At 42.0% G+C, this 21565-nt stretch overlaps 1 protein-coding gene across 3 annotated transcripts in view; it reads left to right on the top strand.

The window, feature by feature from the left end:
- The window catches only part of LOC128695100 (cyclin-dependent kinase 20), a 91468-nt gene that overhangs the window by 50472 nt on the left and 19431 nt on the right, over positions 1 to 21565 (top strand). For all 3 annotated transcript variants that reach the window (XM_053785506.2, XM_070091430.1, XM_053785507.2), the window contains one exon: positions 13431 to 13571. In XM_053785506.2, coding sequence (XP_053641481.1) covers positions 13431 to 13571 — 141 coding nt within the window. The remainder of the gene's footprint in view (positions 1 to 13430; positions 13572 to 21565) is intronic.

Raw genomic sequence — 21565 nt, 5'->3', positions numbered from 1 at the left:
GGGGTGGAAACTTTAATAGGCCTTAGGTGTATGTCTGTAAATGTTAATGGGTTATGTAGCGGTATGAAGAGAAATTGGTTTCTTAATTTCCTGAATAAATCTAGAGTGGATGTTGTGTTCCTGCAGGAGCACAATTTTAAAGAGGGTAGGGTGTTGGAGGTGGCAGGATTTCGAGTAGTTACCCTGCCATCTCCCCGTCTAAAAGGTGGTGTGGGAATTTTAATAAAGGAGACGAGCCCGTTTGTTTTGCAGAGAAGCGAGGGAGGAGGGGGAGGGAGGGTGTTGCGTGTGGATGGGTGGTGGATGGGTAAGCGTGTGTCTTTTGTGAGTGTGTATGCGCCGGCAGAAAATAACATAAAGGTAAAGAATGATTTTGTGTGTGAGGATCTTGTGTTTTTCTTAAGTGCACTGCCAGAGGTGGCAATAGTTGGTGGGGACTGGAATAGTGTAATCAGGGTGGCTGATGTGGACCCAAAAGGGGCTGGATATATGTCTGTGGCTCTTAGGGATTTATTAAGGGATGTTAGGTTACGTGATGCCTTGGGGGGGGCGGTGTGGGAGACTGAATATACGTTTGTTAGGAGTGGATATGCTGCGAGACTAGATAGTGTACCTTTCTCAGGGAGTAGATAGAGTGTACCTTTCTCAGGGAGTAGATAGAGTGTACCTTTCTCAGGGAGTAGATAGAGTGTACCTTTCTCAGGGAGTGGATGTGAAATCTTTCAGTACTGTGGAGGCTACAATGTCAGATCATAGGGCAGTGGTGGTGGAGGTTGGGTGGGGGACGCTCGCGGACATATATAGAAGTTATTGGAAATTAAATATAAGTGTGTTAGGTGATGAGGAGGGGTTGGAGGGGTTTTCAGTCCTATGGAGGGAGCTTAGTGTGGAAGAACAGGGAGTGGATGACATTGTGACATGGTGGGATTGTGTTGCAAAAGAAAGGATTTATGTATTTATTTATTTATTTATTTATTTATTTATTTAGAAATTTAAGCATACATACAGAGGTACAAAAAAAATACAGGTAAGAGCAGCATGCCAAAGCCACTTATATGCATAGCATTACGGGCTGGCTTAAAATTAACTTAAGATTAACTAAGCAATGATGAAATCAGTGATAAAACATTATTGTAAACAGATAACTATAAAGCACAAATGAGTATTACAAAGACAGGTCATATGGTTGCATGCATTGCTGTTCATTCAGTAGAATGGAGTATTCTGTTAGGTAGTGTATTTAAAAAAATAACAAAGTTAGATTGGGTCCTAGGTTTAACATTTATGTGATATAATTGTGAGTAACATTTTGGATATACAATTTATAAGGTTCAGTTATTCAGTATTTATTTGGTTTTGAGTGAGTAAGTGAACTTTGAGAAGAGACTTGAATTTGTAAACAGGTAGTGTTTCTTTTATATTTACAGGTAATGAAGTCCAGATTTTAGGGCCTTTTATGTGCATTGAGTTTTTGCATAGCGTGAGATGGACACGAGGAACATCAAAGAGTGATCTGTGCCTTGTGTTATGGTCATGTGTTCTGTTGAGGTTGGCAAGGAGATGTTTGAGGGGAGGGTTAATATCAGAGTTAAGTGTTCTATGTATGTAATAGGTGCAATAATAAGTATGGATGTTTTGTATGGTGAGTAGGTTGAGTGTTTTGAATATTGGTGGAGTGTGTTGCCTGTAATGAGAATTTGTTATCATTCTAACTGCAGCCTTTTGTTGGGTAATTAGTGGTCTGAGATGGTTAATTGTTGTTGAGCCCCATGCACAAATTCCATAGGTGAGATAGGGGTAAATAAGAGAGTGATAAAGGGCCAGGAGGGTTGACTGTGGAACATAGTACCGTATCTTCGATAGTATGCCTACAGTCTTGGAAATTTTCTTAGAAATTTGTTGTACATGTGTATGAAATTTGAGTCTATTATCGAGGTGGATTCCTAAGAATTTTCCCTCTGTTAGCTTTGTGATAGGTGATCCGTTTATCGTTATGTTAAGAGGTACATCTGTAGCTCTGTTACCAAACTGAATGAAGTAGGTTTTGTCAATGTTTAGTGTAAGTTTGTTAGTCCTCATCCAGGTAGATATTTTCTGTAATTCGGTGTTTACAGTATTGGCTAGCGTGACTGGGCTCGGGTGAGAGAAGACGTATGTAGTGTCATCTGCAAAAAGTGTGGGTTTGAGTAATTGCGAAGCATTTGGTAGGTCATTTATGTATAGGAGAAAGAGAAGAGGGCCAAGGACACTTCCCTGTGGGACACCAACTGTAATTGGTTGTGCGGAAGAGCTTGCCCCATTTGCGTACACATATTGGCTTCTGTTGCTGAGGTAAGACTTGAGGTAGTTGAGGGAGTGCCCTCTAATACCATAGTGTGACAATTTTACGTGGAGCAAGTCATGGTCAACTGTATCAAAAGCTTTACGTAAGTCAATGAAGATCCCCAGTGGGACTTCTTTTTTCTCTATTGCAGTGTATATATGTTCTAGCATGTGTATAATAGCATCATTAGTATTTTTATTAGGCCTGAATCGAAATTGGCAGGGGTTGAGAATGTTTTGGGAGATGAGGTAGGAGTAGATTCGTTTATGAATTAATTTTTCGAAGATTTTTGAGAGAGGGTGTAAATTGAATATTGGCCTATAGTTATTCAACTCTGTTTGGTCTCCTCCTTTATGGATCGGGATGACCCTTGCTATTTTGAGAACTGTAGGGAAGGTGGAGGATTCAATGGATTTGTTAAAGAGTGTTGCAATGATTGGTGATAGTACTTGTGACGCTTTTTTGTATATAAAGGGTGGTAAGGTATTTAAATCTCCTGCCTTGTTTTTCAGTGCGTTGATAATAAGGGAGACTTCGTATGGGTTAGTCGGAGCTAGGAACAGTGTGTTCGGGTAGTTGCCAGTGAGGTAGTCATTTGGTGGGGTATCTGAGCTTGGGATTTTATTGGCAAGGTTTTGACCTATAGTGGAGAAGAAATCATTGAGTCTGTTTGCTGTTTCTGTTGGTGGGAGTTGGGGTTCATCTGATTTTGCTAATTTTATTTCGCTATTTCGTGATATCTTTTTTGTTCCCAGAATTTCTGATAGGGTCTTCCAGGTCTTTTTTATATCACCTCGTAAGTTGGATAATCTGTTCTCATAATACAATTTTTTTGCCCTTCTTATCAGGCTGGTTAGGATTGACGAGTAACGTTTTGTTTGGTCTCTGGTTATGTGACCCATTCTGTACTGTTTTTCATATCGGTGTTTTGTATTTATGGATTTGAGAATGCTGGGTGTTAGCCAGGGACTGTTCAGTCTCTTAGCTGTCATCTGTTTAGTTTTTTTAGGGCAGTGCTTGTTATAAAGGTATTGGGTCTTTTTTAGAAAATTATTAAAACATTCGTCAATATCCGTATAGATTTCTAGCTCAGTGTGCCAGTCAATGTTTGTTACTGCTGTTGTGAAGTTATTAATGGCTGCCTCATTGTGAAGTCTGAAGGTGACTTTAGTAGTGTCTTGGGGTATTTTACCAAGAGTTGTTATGAGGAAAGTAGGGTAGTGGTCTGTGGTATTATCTGTAATTATGCCTGATTTTAAAGGGGATATGGTGTTGGTCCAGATGTGGTCAAGTAGGGAAACACTAGTCTCTGTAACTCTTGTAGGTTTTGTTACTGTTGGTAGCAACATGCAGCTACTCATTGTGTTTGTGAATTCAGTAACGTGTGGGTCCTGGTCTTGCAGGAGATTTATATTGAAGTCACCTGAGAGTAGTAAGTGATCTTTGTTCATGCGTGCAGCAGTTATCATACTTCCTAGGTTTTGACTAAATTGGCTAATGTTTGATTGTGGAACTCTGTAGATGTTTATCACTGTGAGAGGTTTTTGTAGGTATTTGGATTTGAATTTAGCTATTATATATTCCCCATGTTCATCCCTTGTGCAAGTATGTGAGAGAAGGAAAACGTATTAATAATTTAAAATATGGACTGGCTAACTATTTAGAGGATAGATTAAGAGGTTGCTATGGGCGGGGGTGGGGGGGAATAATTTTCCTATGGATGAAATGGCTGAAATAAAGGGGAGATTGAGGTGTATAATTTTGATGTGTATCAGTCTTGTATGACACGATTCTTGAGGAATAAGTTCTTTGCGACAGGAAGTGTGTTTTAGTTTGTCTTTATGTTATGTGCTGAGTGTGTGCACGATGAGATATACTTAGATACTGTTTTGCTTTGTGCATACAGTGCATCTGATTAATGTGATGTTGTGAAACTTTTTGTGTGTACGTGTGTGTGTGGGTGTGTGTGGGTGTGTGTGTGTGTGTGTGTGTGTGTGTGTGTGTGTGGGTGTGTGTGTGTGGGTGTGTGTGTGTGTGTGGGGGTGTGTGTGTGTGTGGGTGTGTGTGTGTGTGGTTGGGTGTGTGTGGGTGTGTGGGTGCGTGTGTGTGTGTGTGTGTGGGAGTGTGTGTGTGTGTGTGTGTGTGTGTGAGTGTGTGTGTGTGGGTGTGTGTGTGTGGGGTGTGGGGGTGTGTGTGTGTGTGGGTGTGTGTGTGTGGGTGTGTGTGTGTGGGTGTGTGTGTGTGTGGGTGTGTGTGTGTGGGTGTGTGTGTGTGTGGGTGTGTGTGTGTGGGTGTGTGTGTGTGTGGGTGTGTGTGTGTGGGTGTGTGTGTGTGTGGGTGTGTGTGTGTGTGGGTGTGTGTGTGTGGGTGTGTGTGTGTGTGGGTGTGTGTGTGTGGGTGTGTGTGTGTGTGTGTGTGTGTGTGTGTGTGTGTGGGTGTGTGTGTGAGTGTGTGTAAATATATATCCCTTTCTAATGTATTGAGCCTTAGTCATGGGTCAGACGTTATGTAATACTTTATATATGTATGATTCGATTCTTTTTAAAGTTTATAATTCTGGTCTGTACCCTGATACCGGTTTGGTGTCAATGCTAAGTTCTTGATGTTAAGTTTTAGTCTGTATGGTATACAGACATATCTAGACAGTTTGTTTTTTCGTATGTTGGTATATGTAAAGCTGTATTGTTAGGGATACGTATGTAGATGTTCTAGTAAGATTATGATGTTAGGTTTTGGTTTTTTGATTATAATATGCGAAGGATGGGATTTAGCTGATGTAACTTCTTTGTATATTTTATGTTCAAGTGTATTGAGCCTTTGTCAGATGTCATGTTATATGTACAATTTATATATATGCAAGGTTTTGCATCAATGAATGTGTATATATGTCAATTCATGACCCTGTGACAGTATTTTTTTTTTAGCTATGTTCTTGCCGTAAGTTATTATTGTATGTTTTTGCAGCAATATCTTGCGAGCATATAGGTGAAATCTGTTTGTCAGTTAATTTGATTGAGATCCATACTTTTTCTTTATTTTTATGTTAAACTGTATTGGTTTTAAATAAAATATAAAAAAAAATCCTCTTTTAATGCATCTCACTGTGATCCAACAATTAAATTAATATTTGCACCGATAACTCATTGCAGTTGTGACCGGGTGTTGACGTGTGAATTGCTCATTGCTTTATAATTTGTTAATGATTGTAACCATGTATAAACGTAAGTAAATTTACTTACTTACATGATTCATTACCTTTGTAACTTGTGACTTCATTACCTTTGTACCTAGTTCACCTATCAAAACTTTGGGGGCCCAGTCCCTGGACCCATTATGTACCCCTGTAATCTGTAAATACCTTTGTAACTTGCCATGATTGTGACCAGACCTATCTGGAGTTCATTACCTTTGTAACTTGTTCAGATATGAAAACTTTAGGGCCTAGTTCCTGGACCCATTATGTACCTCTGTAATCTTTTGACTACCGCCCACAGGATGGGTATGATGGGGTGCATAATAAACATATTAAACTAACTAACCACTGGTTAACCAGTCTGTCCGAGAAGAAAATTTTTCTACTATCCTTTCCACTCCACTTTTTCCTCAATTTGCAACAGCGACCTCTTGTTAGCCACTTTTTTTCTAAGTTCTCCATTATGCTTAATCCGTGTAAATGTTATTTTTCAGTGGCCTATGCTTGTCTTTCTTATATTTTCCAATAGGTCTATATGTCACAACATGCTCTTGAAGGCTAAAATGCACAGTACATTTTGTCATCTCATTTATGCATTGTTTTTCCTCTGATTCTTTCTATTCGTGATTTTTTTCATTTTCAACACAACCAAAACCAGTAACATTTTCTATCAACAGCGTCCCTCAATAACACAGAGTTACCTTATTTTATCTGCGATCTACTTTTAAATTTCTTGACTAATATTGGCTCTAGCAGTGAATTCTTGAGTCAGTACCACCTGTTATTCAATCTCTGTCTTTTCTCGAGTGAATTTTACAAAGCTATCTTCAGTCTTAGAGGTACATTTTTCCAGACCTTTCCTCTCCTTTAAACTTTTAACACTTTCAGAATTATCTTGTGCTAGCTGCAGCTGCTGCTCTAATCCTGTCTTATGCTTAGCTATTCCTGCATAACTATCTTCTAATTTAGATTTGTAGTTCACGAAACAATTCATATCCTTCTCAATATTATCCTTGTTTATAGATAATTTCTGACCTATCACCATTCATCACCTCGGCTTGCTCATTCATCACCTCGGCTTGCTCATTCATCACCTCGGCTTACTCACTCACTGTCTTCTGCATTTGTTGTAAAGTAGCCTTTAAATCTTCAAGGACCCCAGTGGAAATAAGTCAATGACTTTTTATGGTTATCTTTGGTAATTTACACAATGTATGATAATTGTACTTATGTGTACCTGTACTTAAATAAACTTACTTCTACATGTATTTCTTTTTTAAAGTTGTATTTTCCTTATTTAATTTATCTATTAATCCTTCTTGCCTTACTTGAATTTCTTCACTCTCAGTCATTCTATTCGTCCATCTACTGGTTTTCTTGTCTCCAGGTAGAGTATACAGTCACAGCAGCAGTACTTACACCAGGTCCTTCACCCATCTTGTATATAAACAAATGGACTATTATACTGTTGTGCTATCCTGTTTCTCCTTAATATGTTGTATACTTTATTCTTACCCAAGAAAATGATCCATATTAATAATTTCCTTCTCTTTATATGGACACCTCTCACACAAAAGGCTCTACGACTTAATTTATGTCTGCATAAATAACTCACTACGATTGTAACCAGATGTAAACATGTAAACAGTTCATTATCACCGTAACTTGTTTAGCTTTCAAAACTTTACGGCCGAGTCATTAGACCCATTATGTGACTCTGTAATCTTTTGACTATCGCCCACAGGATGGGTATGTGGTACATAAAACTCCATCACCACAAAACAGGCACAGTCCTTTTTTCCAAGTAACGGTAGCTGACGTCTGCTCTCCTCGGCCGGTGTACTCACCTAATTGTGGTTGCAGGGGTCGAGACTCAGCTCCTGGCCCCGCCTCTTCACTGATCGCTACTAGGTCCTCTCCCTCTCTGCTTCCTGAGCTTTGTCATACCTCTTCTTAAAACTATGTATGGTTCCTGCCTCCACTACTTCACTTGCTAGGCTATTCCACTTCCTGACGACTCTGAAGAAATACTTCCTAACGTCCCTGTGACTCGTCTGAGTCTTCAGCTTCCAGTTGTGACCCCTTGTTTCTGTGTCCCCTCTCTGGAACATCCTGTCTCTGTCCACCTTGTCTATTCCCCGCAGTATCTTGTATGTCGTTATCATGTCTCCCCTGACCCTTCTGTCCTCCAGTGTCGTCAGTCCGATTTCCCTCAACCTTTCCTCGTACGACATTCCCCTGAGCTCTGGGACTAGCCTTGTTGCAAACCTTTGTACTTTCTCTAACTTCTTGACGTGCTTGACTAGGTGTGGGTTCCAGACTGGTGCTGCATACTCCAGTATGGGCCTAACATACACAGTGTGCAGTGTCTTGAACGATTCCTTATTAAGGTATCGGAACGCTATTCTCAGGTTTGCCAGGCGCCCGTATGCTGCAGCAGTTATTTGGTTGATGTGTGCCTCCGGTGACGTGCTCGGTGTTATGGTCACTCCAAGATCTTTCTCCCTGAGTGAGGTCTGTAGTCTTTGTCTGCGGTCTTCTTTGCCCCTCCCCAATCTTCATGACTTTGCATTTGGCAGGATTGAACTCGAGAAGCCAGTTTCTGGACCACATGTCCAGCCTGTCCAGGTCTCTTTGCAGTCCTGCCTCATCCTCATCCGATTTAATTCTTCTCATCAACTTCAAATCATCTGCGAATAGGGACACTTCAGAGTCTATTCCTTCCATCATGTCGTTTGCATATATCAAAAATAGCACTGGTCCTAGAACTGACCCCTGTGGGACCCCGCTCGTCACAAGCGCCCACTGTGATACCTCTTCACGTGCCATGACTCGTTGTTGCCTCCCTGTCAGGTATTCCCTGATCCATTGCAGTGCCCTCCCTGTTATATGCGCCTGATCCTCCAGCTTCTGCACTAATCTCTTGTGGGGAACTGTGTCAAAGACCTTCCTGCAGTCTAGGAAAACGCAATCAACCCACCCCTCTCTCTCGTGTCTTACTTCTGTTACCTTGTCATAAAACTCCAGGAGGTTTGTGACACAGGATTTGCCTTCCATAAACCCATGCTGGTTTTCATTTATAATCTTGTTCCGTTCCAGGTGTTCCACCACTCTCCTGATAATCTTCTCCATGACTCTGCACACAATACATGTCAGAGACACAGGTCTGTAGTTTAGTGCCTCATTTCTGTTTCCTTTCTTAAATATGGGGACTACATTTGCTGTCTTCCATTTCTCAGGTAGTTGCCCAGTTTCAAGGGATGTGTTGAAGATTGTGGTTAGGGGCATGCACAGCATCTCTGCTCCTTCTCTAAGGACCCATGGGGAGATGTTGTCCGGTCTCATCGCCTTTGAGGTATCAAGGTCACTTAGCAGCTTCTGCACCTCCTCCTTGGTTGTTTGTATGTCATCCAACACTTGTTGGTATATTCCCTCTTGATGTTCCCTTCTGTGCTGTCTTCCCACAGCCATTCCTGCCTCTACTGTAAAAACTTCTTAAATCTCCTGTTTAGCTCCTCACATACCTCCTGGTCATTTCTTGTGAGTTCTCCACCTTCTGTCCTCAGTCTGATCACCTGGTCTTTGACTGTTGTCTTCCTCTTGATGTAGCTATACAACAGTTTCGGGTCAGTCTTGATTTTCGATGCTATGTCATTTTCATACTGTCGCTGGGCTTCCTTCCTTACTTGTGCATACTCGTTCCTGGCTCTGCGACTGATCTCTCTATTTTCATGTGTTCTCTGCCTTCTGTAATTTTTCCATTCTATATTGCACTTTGTTTTTGCCTCCTTACACCGTCGGTTAAACCAGGGGCTCGTTCTGGTCTTCCCATTGTTTCTGTTGCTCTTGGGAATAAACCTTTCCACTGCCTCCTTGCATTTTGTTGTTACATATTCCATCATTTCGTTTACTGGCTTTCCTGCCAGTTCTCTGTCCCACGGAACCTCCTGCAGGAAGTTCCTCAACCCTATGTAGTCCCCTCTTTTATAGTCAGGCTTTTCCCATTAAACTCCTGTTATTCTCTCCACTTGCAGCTCTACTATGTATTCAAAGCACAGAACCACGTGGTCGCTAGCTCCTAGGGGACTCTCATAGTGATGTCCTCAATGTCTGAACTGCCCAGGGTGAACACAAGGTCCAGTCTTTCTGGGTCATCCTCCCCTCTCACTCTGGTAGTGTCCTTAACATGTTGGTGCATGAGGATTTCCAGCACCACGTCCATCTTGGCTCTCCATGTTTCGGGACCACCATGTGGCTCCAGGTTTTCCCAGTCAATCTCCCTGTGGTTGAAATCCCCCATAACCAGCAACTTTGCTCTGCTGGAGTGAGCTCTTCTTGCCACCTCAGCAAGTGTGTCCACCATTGCTCTGTTGCTCTCTTCATATTCCTCTCTTGGGCTCCTGCAGTTCTGTGGTGGATTATACATCACTGCAATGACCACCTTGTGCTCCCCAGACTGAAGTGTACCTACTATGTAGTCTCTTTCTTCCGTCTCGTCTATGCCTCGCATTTTCTCGAATTTCCATCTGTTTTTTACGAGCAGAGCAACCCCTCCTCCCCCTCTGCCCCTTCTATCTTTCCTCATGATCTGGTATTCTGGTGGGAAGATTGCATCTGTGTGTGTGTGTATACTCACCTAATTGTGGTTGCAGGGGTCGAGACTCAGCTCTTGGCCTCGTCTCCTCACTGATCGCTACTATGACCTCTCTCTCTCTTCTCCTTGAGCTTTGTCATACCTCGTCTTAAAGCTATGTATGGCTCCTGCCTCCACTACCTCACTTGCTAGGCTGTTCCACTTCCTGACTACTTTATGACTGAAGAAGTACTTCCTAACATCCCTTTGAATCATCTGGGTGTTCAATTTCCAATTGTGACTCCTTGTTTCTGTGTCCCCTCTCTGGAACATCCTGTCGCTGTCCACCTTGTCTATTCCACGCAGTATTTTGTATGTCGTTATCATGTCTCCTTTAACCCTCCTGTCCTCCAGTGTTGTCAGGCCGATTTCCCTTAACCTTTCTTCGTAGGACATTCCCCTTAGCTCTGGAACTAACCTTGTCGCAAACCTTTGCACTTTCTCTAATTTCTAGACGTGCTTGATCAAGTGTGGGTTCCAAACAGGTGCTGCATACTCCAGTATGGGCCTGACGTACACGGTGTACAGTGTCTTGAACGATTCCTTACTAAAGTATCGGAACGCTTTTCTCAGGTCTGCCAGGCGCCCATATGCTGCAGCAGTTATGTGGTTGATGTGTGTGTACTCACCTCTTTGTGGTTGCAGGGGTCGAGTCACAGCTCCTGGCCCCGCCTCTTCGCTGATTGCTACTAGGTCCTCTCTCTCCCTGCCCCATGAGCTCTATCATACCTCGCCTTAAAACTATGTATGGTTCCTGCCTCCACCACATCACTTTCTAGGCTATTCCATGGCCTGACTACTCTATGACTGAAGAAATACTTCCTAACATCCCTTTGATTCATCTGAGTCTTCAACTTCCAATTGTGACCTCTTGTGTCTGTGTCCCATCTCTGGAACATCCCGTCTTTGTCCACCTCGTCTATTCCGCGCAGTATTTTATATGTCGTTATCATGTCTCCCCTGACCCTCCTGGCCTCCAGTGTCGTCAGGCCGATTTCCCTCAACCTTTCTTCATAGGACAATCCCCGTAGCTCTGGGACTAGTCTTGTTGCAAACCTTTGCACTTTCTCTAATTTCTTGACGTGCTTGACTAGGTGTGGATTCCAAACTGGTGCTGCATACTCCAGTATGGGCCTGACGTAGATGGTGTACAGAGTCTTAAACGAATCCTTACTGAGGTATCGGAACGCTATCCGTAGGTTTGCCAGGCGCCCGTATGCTGCAGCAGTTATCTGATTGATGTGCGCCTCAGGAGATATGCTCGGTGTTATACTCACCCCCAGATCTTTTTCCTTGAGTGAGGTTTGCAGTCTTTGGCCATCTAAACTATATTGTGTCTGCGGTCTTCTTTGCCCTTCCCCAATCTTCATGACTTTGCATTTGGTAGGGTTAAATTCAAGGAGCCAGTTGCTGGACCAGGCTTGTAGCCTGTCCAGGTCTCTTTGTAGTCCTGCCTGATCCTCGTCCGATTCGATTCTTCTCATTAACTTCACATCGTCTGCAAACAAGGACACTTCTGAGTCTATCCCTTCCGTTATGTCGTTCACGTATACCAAGAACAGCACAGGTCCTAGGACTGACCCCTGTGGAACCCCGCTTGTCACAGGCGCCCACTCTGACACCTCGTCGCGTACCATGACTCGTTGTTGCCTCCCTGTCAGATATTCTCTGATCCATTGCAGTGCCTTTCCTGTTATGTGTGCCTGGTCCTCTAGCTTTTGCAGTAACCTCTTGTGAGGAACTGTGTCGAAGGCCTTCTTGCAGTCCAAAAATACGCAGTCGATCCACCCCTCTCTCTCTTGTCTTACTTCTGTCACCTTGTCATAAAACTCTAGTAGGTTTGTGACACAGGATTTTCCTTCCCTGAAACCGTGCTGGTTGTCAATTATACACTTGTTTCTTTCCAGGTGCTCCACCATTCTCCTCCTGATGATCTCCATGACCTTACATACTATACACGTTAGTGATACAGGTCTGTAGTTTAGTGCCTCATGTCTGTCTCCCTTTTTAAAAATTGGGACTACATTTGCCATTTTCCATACCTCAGGGAGTTGCCCAGTTTCAAATGATGTGTTGAAGATCTTTGTTAATGGCTCACACAATATCTCTGCTCCCTCTTTAAGGACCCATGGAGAGATGTTGTCTGGTCCCACCGCCTTTGAGGTGTCAAGTTCGCATAGCAGCTTCTTCACCTCCTCCTTGGTTATATGTGTGTGTGTGTTTGTTGTGTGTGTGTGTGTGTGTGTGTGTGTGTGTGTGTGTGTGTGTGTGTGTGTGTGTTTGTGTGTGGTGTGTGTGTATGTGTGTGGTGTGTGTGTGTATGTGTGTGGTGTGTGTGTATGTGTGTGGTGTGTGTGGTGTGTGGTGTGTGGTGTGTGTGTGTGTGTGTGTGTGTGTGCGTGTGTGTGTGTGTGTGTGTGGTGTTTGTGTGTGTGTGGTGTGTGTGTGTGTGTGTGTGTGTGTGTGTGTGTGTGTGTGTACTTTTCTTTCTGGTGGAGTATACCTGGATGGTGTTCCGGAGGTCATCGCCCCTGCAGCCCGGTCCATGACCAAGCCTCATTTATTTTATCATCAGTAAACTTAGCTACATAGAGTGAAAGTGATAATGCCAGCAACAGTTTATCATTCTCCCGCTCAATATGTTGTGTATCTAGGAGTATCAACCTTGATAATTGACACCGACAAGTAGCTTATAAAAGACGCTTGATCAATCACTAGGACATATTTATTAGATAACATGTCAGTAAATAACGAAAAAAGGCACAATACCGTGACTGGAACGATACACAAATAACCAGCACATAAAAGAGAGAAGCTTACGACGACATTTCGTCCAAGTCGGACCGAAACGTCGTCGTAAGCTCCTCTCTTCTATATGCGCCTTATTTGTGTAACATGTCAGTCCTGGGATCTTGGTCATTAACATACTGTTATTCCTGAACTTTATATGTTAGAAGTGATCAAGGTCCCAAGACCTAAATGTTTTTCTAATTAATATATCCTAGTGTTTGCTTATGTGTTCATCCTAATTGTTGGTAGTGTAGGTGGGAAGCGGTGAGGTGTGTAAGATTAGTGTGGGTAGGGTGGATGAAGGCTGGTGCGTTGGTGGTGGTGGGGCAGGTAGGTGGTGTAGGGGGTGATGTAGAATTGTGAGTGGGGGGAAAGCTGGTGCAGGTGGTCGGGAAGCAAGTTGAAGGGGCAGGAGGATTAGGCAGTGTATTGGTAGGTGAGAACTGTTTAATGCATTAAGTTATGTCATACAGTGGTGGTTGTGGTTGCAGGGAGAGAGCGACATAGACCAGCTGTGTGTGGTGCTGCAGATCTTGGGAACACCTAGTGAAGCTACCTGGCCAGGTCTCTCCCGGCTCCCTGACTACAAGAAGATCACCTTTCCCGAGTCCAAGCCAGTTCCCCTTGAACAGGTTAGTTCATTATTTCATCAACAATCTCAGCTTGTAAACACTAGGTGACTTCATTCTTTCATCATGAATCAAATTCCTTAACTCTAGAGCAGGCAAATCTGCTTATTAAATAAGATCCTAAGTCTATAATCGATAAGAGTAGGAATCATCATTTGGTCTCCTTAGGTAGCTGAGTAATAAATAGTAAGATGCGTGTACTTTCATTTCCATCGTCCGTATCAGCAAGAGAAGGTTAGGAAACAGAAGTGTTTCCTGACGCGGGTCTTAGTCAGATAATGACCCGCCATGGGAGCTTTTGGTCATCTGACTGAGGCCTTCCGCTGGCTTACCGGTCCCCCTTTAAAAAATTTGGTCCTAGTTATAACCAAGAGAAGGCTTCCAAGCGTAGTACAGACTTCCTGCAACTAGGATAAACCTAGCACTGGCGCATCAAGTGTTAGTTTTTACAACTAATTTGCGCATAACAGTACGTCTTTATCGCGCTATAGAAAATAACATTGAAGCATCAAATATATTTTTTAAGATTAACAAATCTTCAAGTAATCCAGAATTCTGCCGCAGGTAACATTTAGAGTAATACTATACCTAATGCATTCCTGTTAAATATTTAACCATAGATTCTACGGGGTGTCATGATGGTGATAAAGGGCTTTTGTTCTAAGGAACTGGAGGTATCTTTCCTTTTCTCGTGTTAAACCTGATTATTTCAATATATCCAGGCACTGGATGACCCCTTACGATTTAGAGCATCCACGTGATATAATACAGAGAGGAAAATGCTGTGTATGTAAAGTCAATGTTTTTTGAAGTTTATAATATAATTACTATATTTGTAATGTTAGTTACACTTAATAGCCACTCAGAGTCTACATGTTAGAACACTGTGGAGACATGTCTGAACACATCAAGCGAGTCACACGCTGACACATCGAAGGAGGCACTTCTTCGACACATCAAACGACGCACGGCTCTAACATATCAAACGAGGCACGGCTCTGATATAAATCAGGCGAGGCACGGCTCTGACATAAATCAGGCGAGGCACGGCTCTGGCATAAATCAGGCGAGGCACGGCTCTGGCATAAATCAGGCGAGGCACGGCTCTGACATAAATCAGGCGAGGCACGGCTCTGGCATAAATCAGGCGAGGCACGGCTCTGATATAAATCAGGCGAGGCACGGCTCTGATATAAATCAGGCGAGGCACGGCTCTGACACAGATCAGGTGAGGAGCAACGTAAACATGACCTTGACCCTAGTGTCCAGTCCGACCATCATTATGGCTAATTAAATTCATATGCAGGCGATAAACCTTTAGGGGTCATACGACAGCTATAAGGTAGGAGATAATCGGGGGTTTGAAACACGGGAGGGTAGCTCCATTTCTTTGGATCAAGAAACCTTCACGGGCATTACGGCGTTTATCTGTAAGGGCCACTACGGTAGAGTGAAGTGAACATATTACATCAGTATACATTTTTTATGTATATGCTTGTTCTTTGAAAGACTCCCATTAAACTTTCACCTGACATATTGAGGCTACATAGCACACAGGTAACACAAGTGAGGGTTCATCAGGCCAACAATAACGTCAGTTAGCGCCTTTTATGTCCAAACAATAGTTAGGTTCAATTAACAAAGTCATTATTTCTACAGTCATTATTCTTTATATTTTTGTTATACTGTTTGAATTGCGTTTTGTCAGACAAGTTAATTGAACACTGGAGAAATGACGTGAGTTTATGCTGTTTTGTTGGAGTAAATATGCGAGTTGGAGCAGATTATGTTAAGTCCTTGGAAAACTGTGCTGATGCAGGTGATTGTATGGTGGTAATATATGACTACGTTGATTCTGCCAGTCACTCTTCCTCTCTCATTCACTAGCCAAAGGGAAAGACACACTTAAAGAAGTAAGTAACGCAGCACGTGACTTGTGAATTATAAGTAACTCAGCTGTAAGACACCAGGCGGAAGTCAAATTACACACACACACACACACACACACACACACACACACACACACACACACACACACACACACACACACACACACACACACACACACACACACACACACACACACATACAGTAGCACTCAATGAAGAGGCGGGGCCAGAAGCTGAGTCTCGACCCCTGCAACCACAATTAGGTGAGTACACACACATATATACACACATAGGATAGAGAGATACGGGTAAAGTAATTTTCTTGGACTCTACAAAGGCTTTCGACAGAGACTATTATAAAACTAGAAGAGCAGACAGAAATAACAGGATGCTTCAATGGATCAAGGAATACCCAAGGACGGATACAACGGGTGATGGTCTGTGACGAGTTGTCGGAATGGGTGCAAGTGACGAGTGTGGGTTCCACTAGGATCAGTCTTAGGGCTGGTGCTGTTTCTCGTATACGTAAATGACATGACAGAGGGGATAGTCAGAGGTATCCCCGTTCGCAGACGACGCGAGACTAATGAGACGACTACAAGCAGACGAAGATCAGGCAAGGCTACCAAGGAATCTCGACAGACGCCTGGTTTGACAAAAGGCTTATGGAGTTAACCCCACTAAGTACAAAGTCGTGAAGCTTGGGGAAGGACAAGGACTGCAGACGGGGTACAATCTCCAAACCTCACTCAAGGAAGACCTTGGAGTGAGTATCATACCGAGCATATCCCCTGAGGCGCACATTTGCTAAATAGCTGCTGCAGCAAATGAGTATCTAGCAAATCTAAGAAGAGTGTTTCGACATCTAAATAAGGAGCCAAGCACTTCAAGAAATTGGAGAAAGTACAGAGATTTGCAATAAGACTAGTCCCGGAGCTAAGAGATATGCCCTATGAAGAGAGGTTAAGGGAACTCAATCTGACGACACTGAAGAACAGGAGGAATATGAAGGTTATGTAACGACGTATAAAATACTGAGAAGAATTGACAAGGTGGACAGGGCCAGAATGTTTCAGAGATGGGAACTAGGAACAAGAAGGTACAACTGGAAGTTGAAAACTCAGATGAGTCATAGAGATATTTAGAAGTATTTCTTCAGCCTTAGAATTGTCAGGAAGTGAAACAATCTGAAGAGTAAAGTTGTAGAGGTGGGATCCATACATAGCTTTAAGAAGAGGTACGACAGGGCTTGTAAAGCCAGGAGTGGACCTAGTAGCGACCAGCGAAGAGGCAGGGCTAGGAACTGTGAATCGACCTCCCCTGTAACCACATATTGGCTGAGCACACAGGAGGTACCAATAATAAACCAGATTACAGAGGAGGGGACTATGCAGGGATTAGAAATTTATAAGCAAATTCAGCAGACAAACCACGAGATGTTAAGTAAAAGCACCACGTGCAACTAATGAGACATCTTGACTTAACAAAGCTCCTGGAGAGCATAACATTGTTGCAGTACAATGTCTCATTAGCTGCACATGTGTTCTTTTACGTAACATATTGTTAGTAATTCTACTGACATTATTATAACCCACGAGATGGAGGGTCTCGCCAGAAAGTGCCTGAAGTGTGAGAAGTCAAGAAACAGAGAGAGCCCTGGGTTTAATCAGAGATGCAGAGAGGCCAAAGGAAGGTGCAAAAGTGCATGGAAAAATTACAGACGACAGAGAGTAGGGAGGCCAGCAGAACAGTGAGGAATGACTATGCAAGGATGAGAAGAGAAGCAGAACGTCAGTTTGAGGATGACTTAGCAGCCAAGTTGGTGCCAAATCAGCGTCGATGGAGAGAGAGAGGAAAGGGTTGGGTGGGGGGGGGGGGGAACAGAAAACGATAGACATGTTTGGAAGGAATTAAGATTACAGTATTTAAGGAAGTATTCACTGAGGAAACAGAATGCAGGGTCGCAAGGGCTAATCAGCATATGTTAGATAGAATTCTGTAGTAAAGGATGATGTAATGAAATACTGAATGAGTTAGACACATCAAAATTTTTTGGGTCTGATGACATTATCATTATGGATAATGAAAAGAGTGAAAGAACTGTAAGAACCTATAGTAATGATTTGCAGCATGTTCCAAGAGACGGGAAACTTACCGAACAGCTAGAAAACTGCAAACGTGATCCCAGTATACAGTAGGGAACAGACGAGCGCTGAATTACAGTCCTGTATCACTGATATGTTATTGTCCAAAGTATTAGAAAGGATAATCTGGAAAAGGTTGGTTGAACACTTAGAAAGATGGGATTTTTTTAAGAAAACCAGCACAGATTACAAGAAAGTAAGTCTCACCTCACTAACCTGCTGGAGTTCCATAAAAGCATAATGGAAATAAAGCAAAACAACAATGGGTCGACTGCATATTGTTGGATTGTATTCAAACATTTGACACTGCATCCCATAGATTAGAAAAACAGACAGTGATACGGGGTACAAATAAATTGCATAATATCTGCAGCATGTGCGAGGGTTACTAATCTAAGAACTGCTTTCAGAAAACTCAATAAAGATTCAGGACTCTCTTCATGACATATGTTATATATGTTAGGCCCATCCTGGAGTATGCAACACCAGCATGGAACCCCCACTTGATGAAGCGTGTATGAAAAATTAAAAAAGGTCCAGAAGTTTGCAACAAGACTAGTCCCAGAGCTGTTATGAAGAAAGACTAAGGGACCTGAACCTGACGACTATAGAAGAATTAGGGAAGACATGATTACGACACACATGTTTCTCATGGGCTTTGACAGACCATGTAGGGACTTAACTTATTTGAAACAAGAGGCATAGAGGTGAGGCTTCAGATGGCAGGTAAAGACGTCGAAGAGCCCTATTGGCATAAAGAAAAGCTTTTTCAGTCGCATGGTGGTAAATAAACGGAATAAGGAAGCTGAGGTAGTAGAGACAAACTCAGTACACAGTTTCAAGAGTAGGTATGAGAAGGCCTGTGAGACCAGGAACCAATAATATCGACGACTGTAATTTAGGAGGCAGAACCAAGAGCTGAGACGACCTCCGCAAACAGGATAAATTACGACTGGCAGACTCAAGGTAACAGAAGCAGTACTTTATAACCCCCACTGAACAAGAGGAGACAGAGGCAGCAGTACAAGGAGAATATAACTACAATACAAATTATAGAAAAAGCAGTACAGTGATCGAGTACAAGCAAAGCAAAGCTACTGCTTGAAGGAGATTTCAGTCACAATGGAGGATCAGAAACATAGAGAGCAAAATTGATGATTGCATTAGTCAACATGTCAAAAGAAAAAGGTAGGAACGAATTATTCTTGACCTGGCTTTCACTTTAAGTAACTCCGACAGAGGTGAAATTGAAAATTGGCTACCACTATGGGGTAGTGACTATACGGTTCTTATTTATTTATTTATTTATTTATTTATTAACAATTTGAGCATACATACAGAGGTACAGAAAAAAAATACAGATAAGAGCAGCATGCCAAAGCCACTTATACTATGCATAGCATTACGGGCTGGCTTAAAATTAACTAAGCAATGATGAAATCAGTGATAATACATTATTGTAAACAGATAACTATAAGCACAAATGAGTATTACAAAGACAGGTCATAGGGTTGCATGCATTGTTGTACATTCAGTCGTACGGAGTATTCTGTTAGGTAGTGTATTTAAAAAATAATAAAGTTAGATTGGGTTTTAGGTTTAACATTTATGTGATATAATTGTGAGAAACATTTAAGATATACAATTTATAAGGTTCAGTTATTCAGTATTTATTTGGTTTTGGGTGAGTAAGTGATCTTTGAGAAGAGACTTGAATTTATAAACAGGTAGTGTTTCTTTTATATTTACAGGTAATGAATTCCAGATTTTAGGGCCTTTTATGTGCATTGAGTTTTTGCATAGTGTGAGATGGACACGAGGAACATCAAAGAGTGATCTGTGCCTTGTGTTATGGTCATGTGTTCTGTTGAGGTTGGCAAGGAGATGTTTGAGGGGAGGGTTAATATCAGAGTTAAGTGTTCTATGTACGTAATAGGTGCAGTAATAAGTATGGATGTTTTGTATGGTGAGTAGGTTTAGTGTATTGAATATTGGTGGAGTGTGCTGCCTGTAGTGAGAATTTGTTATCATTCTAACTGCAGCCTTTTGTTGGGTAATTAGTGGTCTGAGATGGTTAATTGTTGTTGAGCCCCATGCACAAATTCCATAGGTAAGATAGGGGTAAATAAGAGAGTGATATAGGGCCAGGAGGGCTGACTGTGGAACATAGTACCGTATCTTCGATAGTATGCCTACAGTCTTGGAAATTTTCTTAGAAATTTGTTGTATATGTGTATGAAATTTGAGTCTATTATCGAGGTGGATTCCTAAGAATTTTCCCTCTGTTAGCTTTGTGATAGGTGATCCGTTTATCATTATGTTAAGAGGGACATCTGTAGCTCTGTTACCAAACTGAATGAAGTAGGTTTTGTCAATGTTTAGTGTAAGTTTGTTAGTCCTCATCCAGGTAGATATTTTCTGTAATTCGGTATTTACAGTATTGGCTAGCGTGACTGGGCTCGGGTGAGAGAAGACGTATGTAGTGTCATCTGCAAATAGTGTGGGTTTGAGTAATTGCGAAGCATTTGGTAGGTCATTTATGTATAGGAGAAAGAGAAGAGGGCCAAGGACACTTCCCTGTGGGACACCAACTGTAATTGGTTGCGCAGAAGAGTTTGCCCCATTTGCGTACACATATTGGCTTCTGTTGCTGAGGTATGACTTGAGGTAGTTGAGGGAGTGCCCTCTTATACCATAGTGTGACAATTTTACGTGGAGCAAGTCATGGTCAACTGTATCAAAAGCTTTACGTAAGTCAATGAAGATCTCCAGTGGGACTTCTTTTTTCTCTATTGCAGTGTATATATGTTCTAGCATGTGTATAATAGCATCATTAGTATTTTATTAGGCCTGAATCCAAATTGGCAGGGGTTGAGTATGTTTTGGGAGATAAGGTAGGAGTAGATTCGTTTATGAATTAATTTTTCGAAGATTTTTGAGAGAGGGTGTAAGTTGGATATTGGCTTATAGTTATTCAACTCTGTTTGGTCTCCTCCTTTGTGGATCGGGGTGACCCTTGCTATTTTGAGTACTGTAGGGAAGGTGGAGGATTCAATGGATTTGTTAAAGAGTGTTGCAATGATTGGTGATAGCACTTGTGTCAGTTTTTTGTATATAAAGGGTGGTAAGGTATTTAAATGTCCTGCCTTGTTTTTTAGTGCGTTGATAATAAGGGAGACTTCGTATGGGTTAGTCGGAGCTAGGAACAGTGTGTTCGGGTAGTTGCCGGTGAGGTAGTCATTTGGTGGGGTATCTGAGCTTGGGATTTTATTGGCAAGGTTTTGTCCTATAGTGGAGAAGAAATCATTGAGTCTGTTTGCTGTTTCTGTTGGTGGGAGTTGGGGTTCATCTGATTTTGCTAATTTTATTTCGCTATTTCGTGATATCTTTTTTGTTCCCAGAATTTCTGATAGGGTTTTCCAGGTCTTTTTTATATCACCTCGTAAGTTGGATAATCTGTTCTCATAATACAATTTTTTTGCCCTTCTTATCAGGCTGGTTAGGATTGACGAGTAACGTTTTGTTTGGTCTCTGGTTATGTGACCCATTCTGTACTGTTTTTCATATTGGTGTTTTGTATTTATGGATTTGAGAATGCTGGGTGTTAGCCAGGGACTGTTCAGTCTCTTAGCTGTCATCTGTTTAGTTTTTCTAGGGCAGTGCTTGTTATAGAGGTATTGGGTCTTTTTTAGAAAATTATTAATACATTCGTCAATATCTGTATAGATTTCTAGCTCAGTGTGCCAATCAATGTTTGCTACTGCTGTTGTGAAGTTATTAATGGCTGCCTCATTGTGAAGTCTGAAGGTGACTTTAGTAGTGTCTTGGGGTAGTTTACCAAGAGTTGTTATGAGGAAAGTAGGGTAGTGGCCTGTGGTATTATCTGTAATTATGCCTGATTTTAAAGGGGATATGGTGTTGGTCCAGATGTGGTCAAGTAGGGAAACACTAGTCTCTGTAACTC

Source organism: Cherax quadricarinatus, chromosome 35 (genome assembly GCF_038502225.1).
Source record: "Cherax quadricarinatus isolate ZL_2023a chromosome 35, ASM3850222v1, whole genome shotgun sequence".
NCBI classification, from domain to species: domain Eukaryota; kingdom Metazoa; phylum Arthropoda; class Malacostraca; order Decapoda; family Parastacidae; genus Cherax; species Cherax quadricarinatus.
The sequence above is the reverse complement of the archived record's forward strand: the minus strand, read 5'-3'. Positions and strand labels throughout refer to the sequence as shown.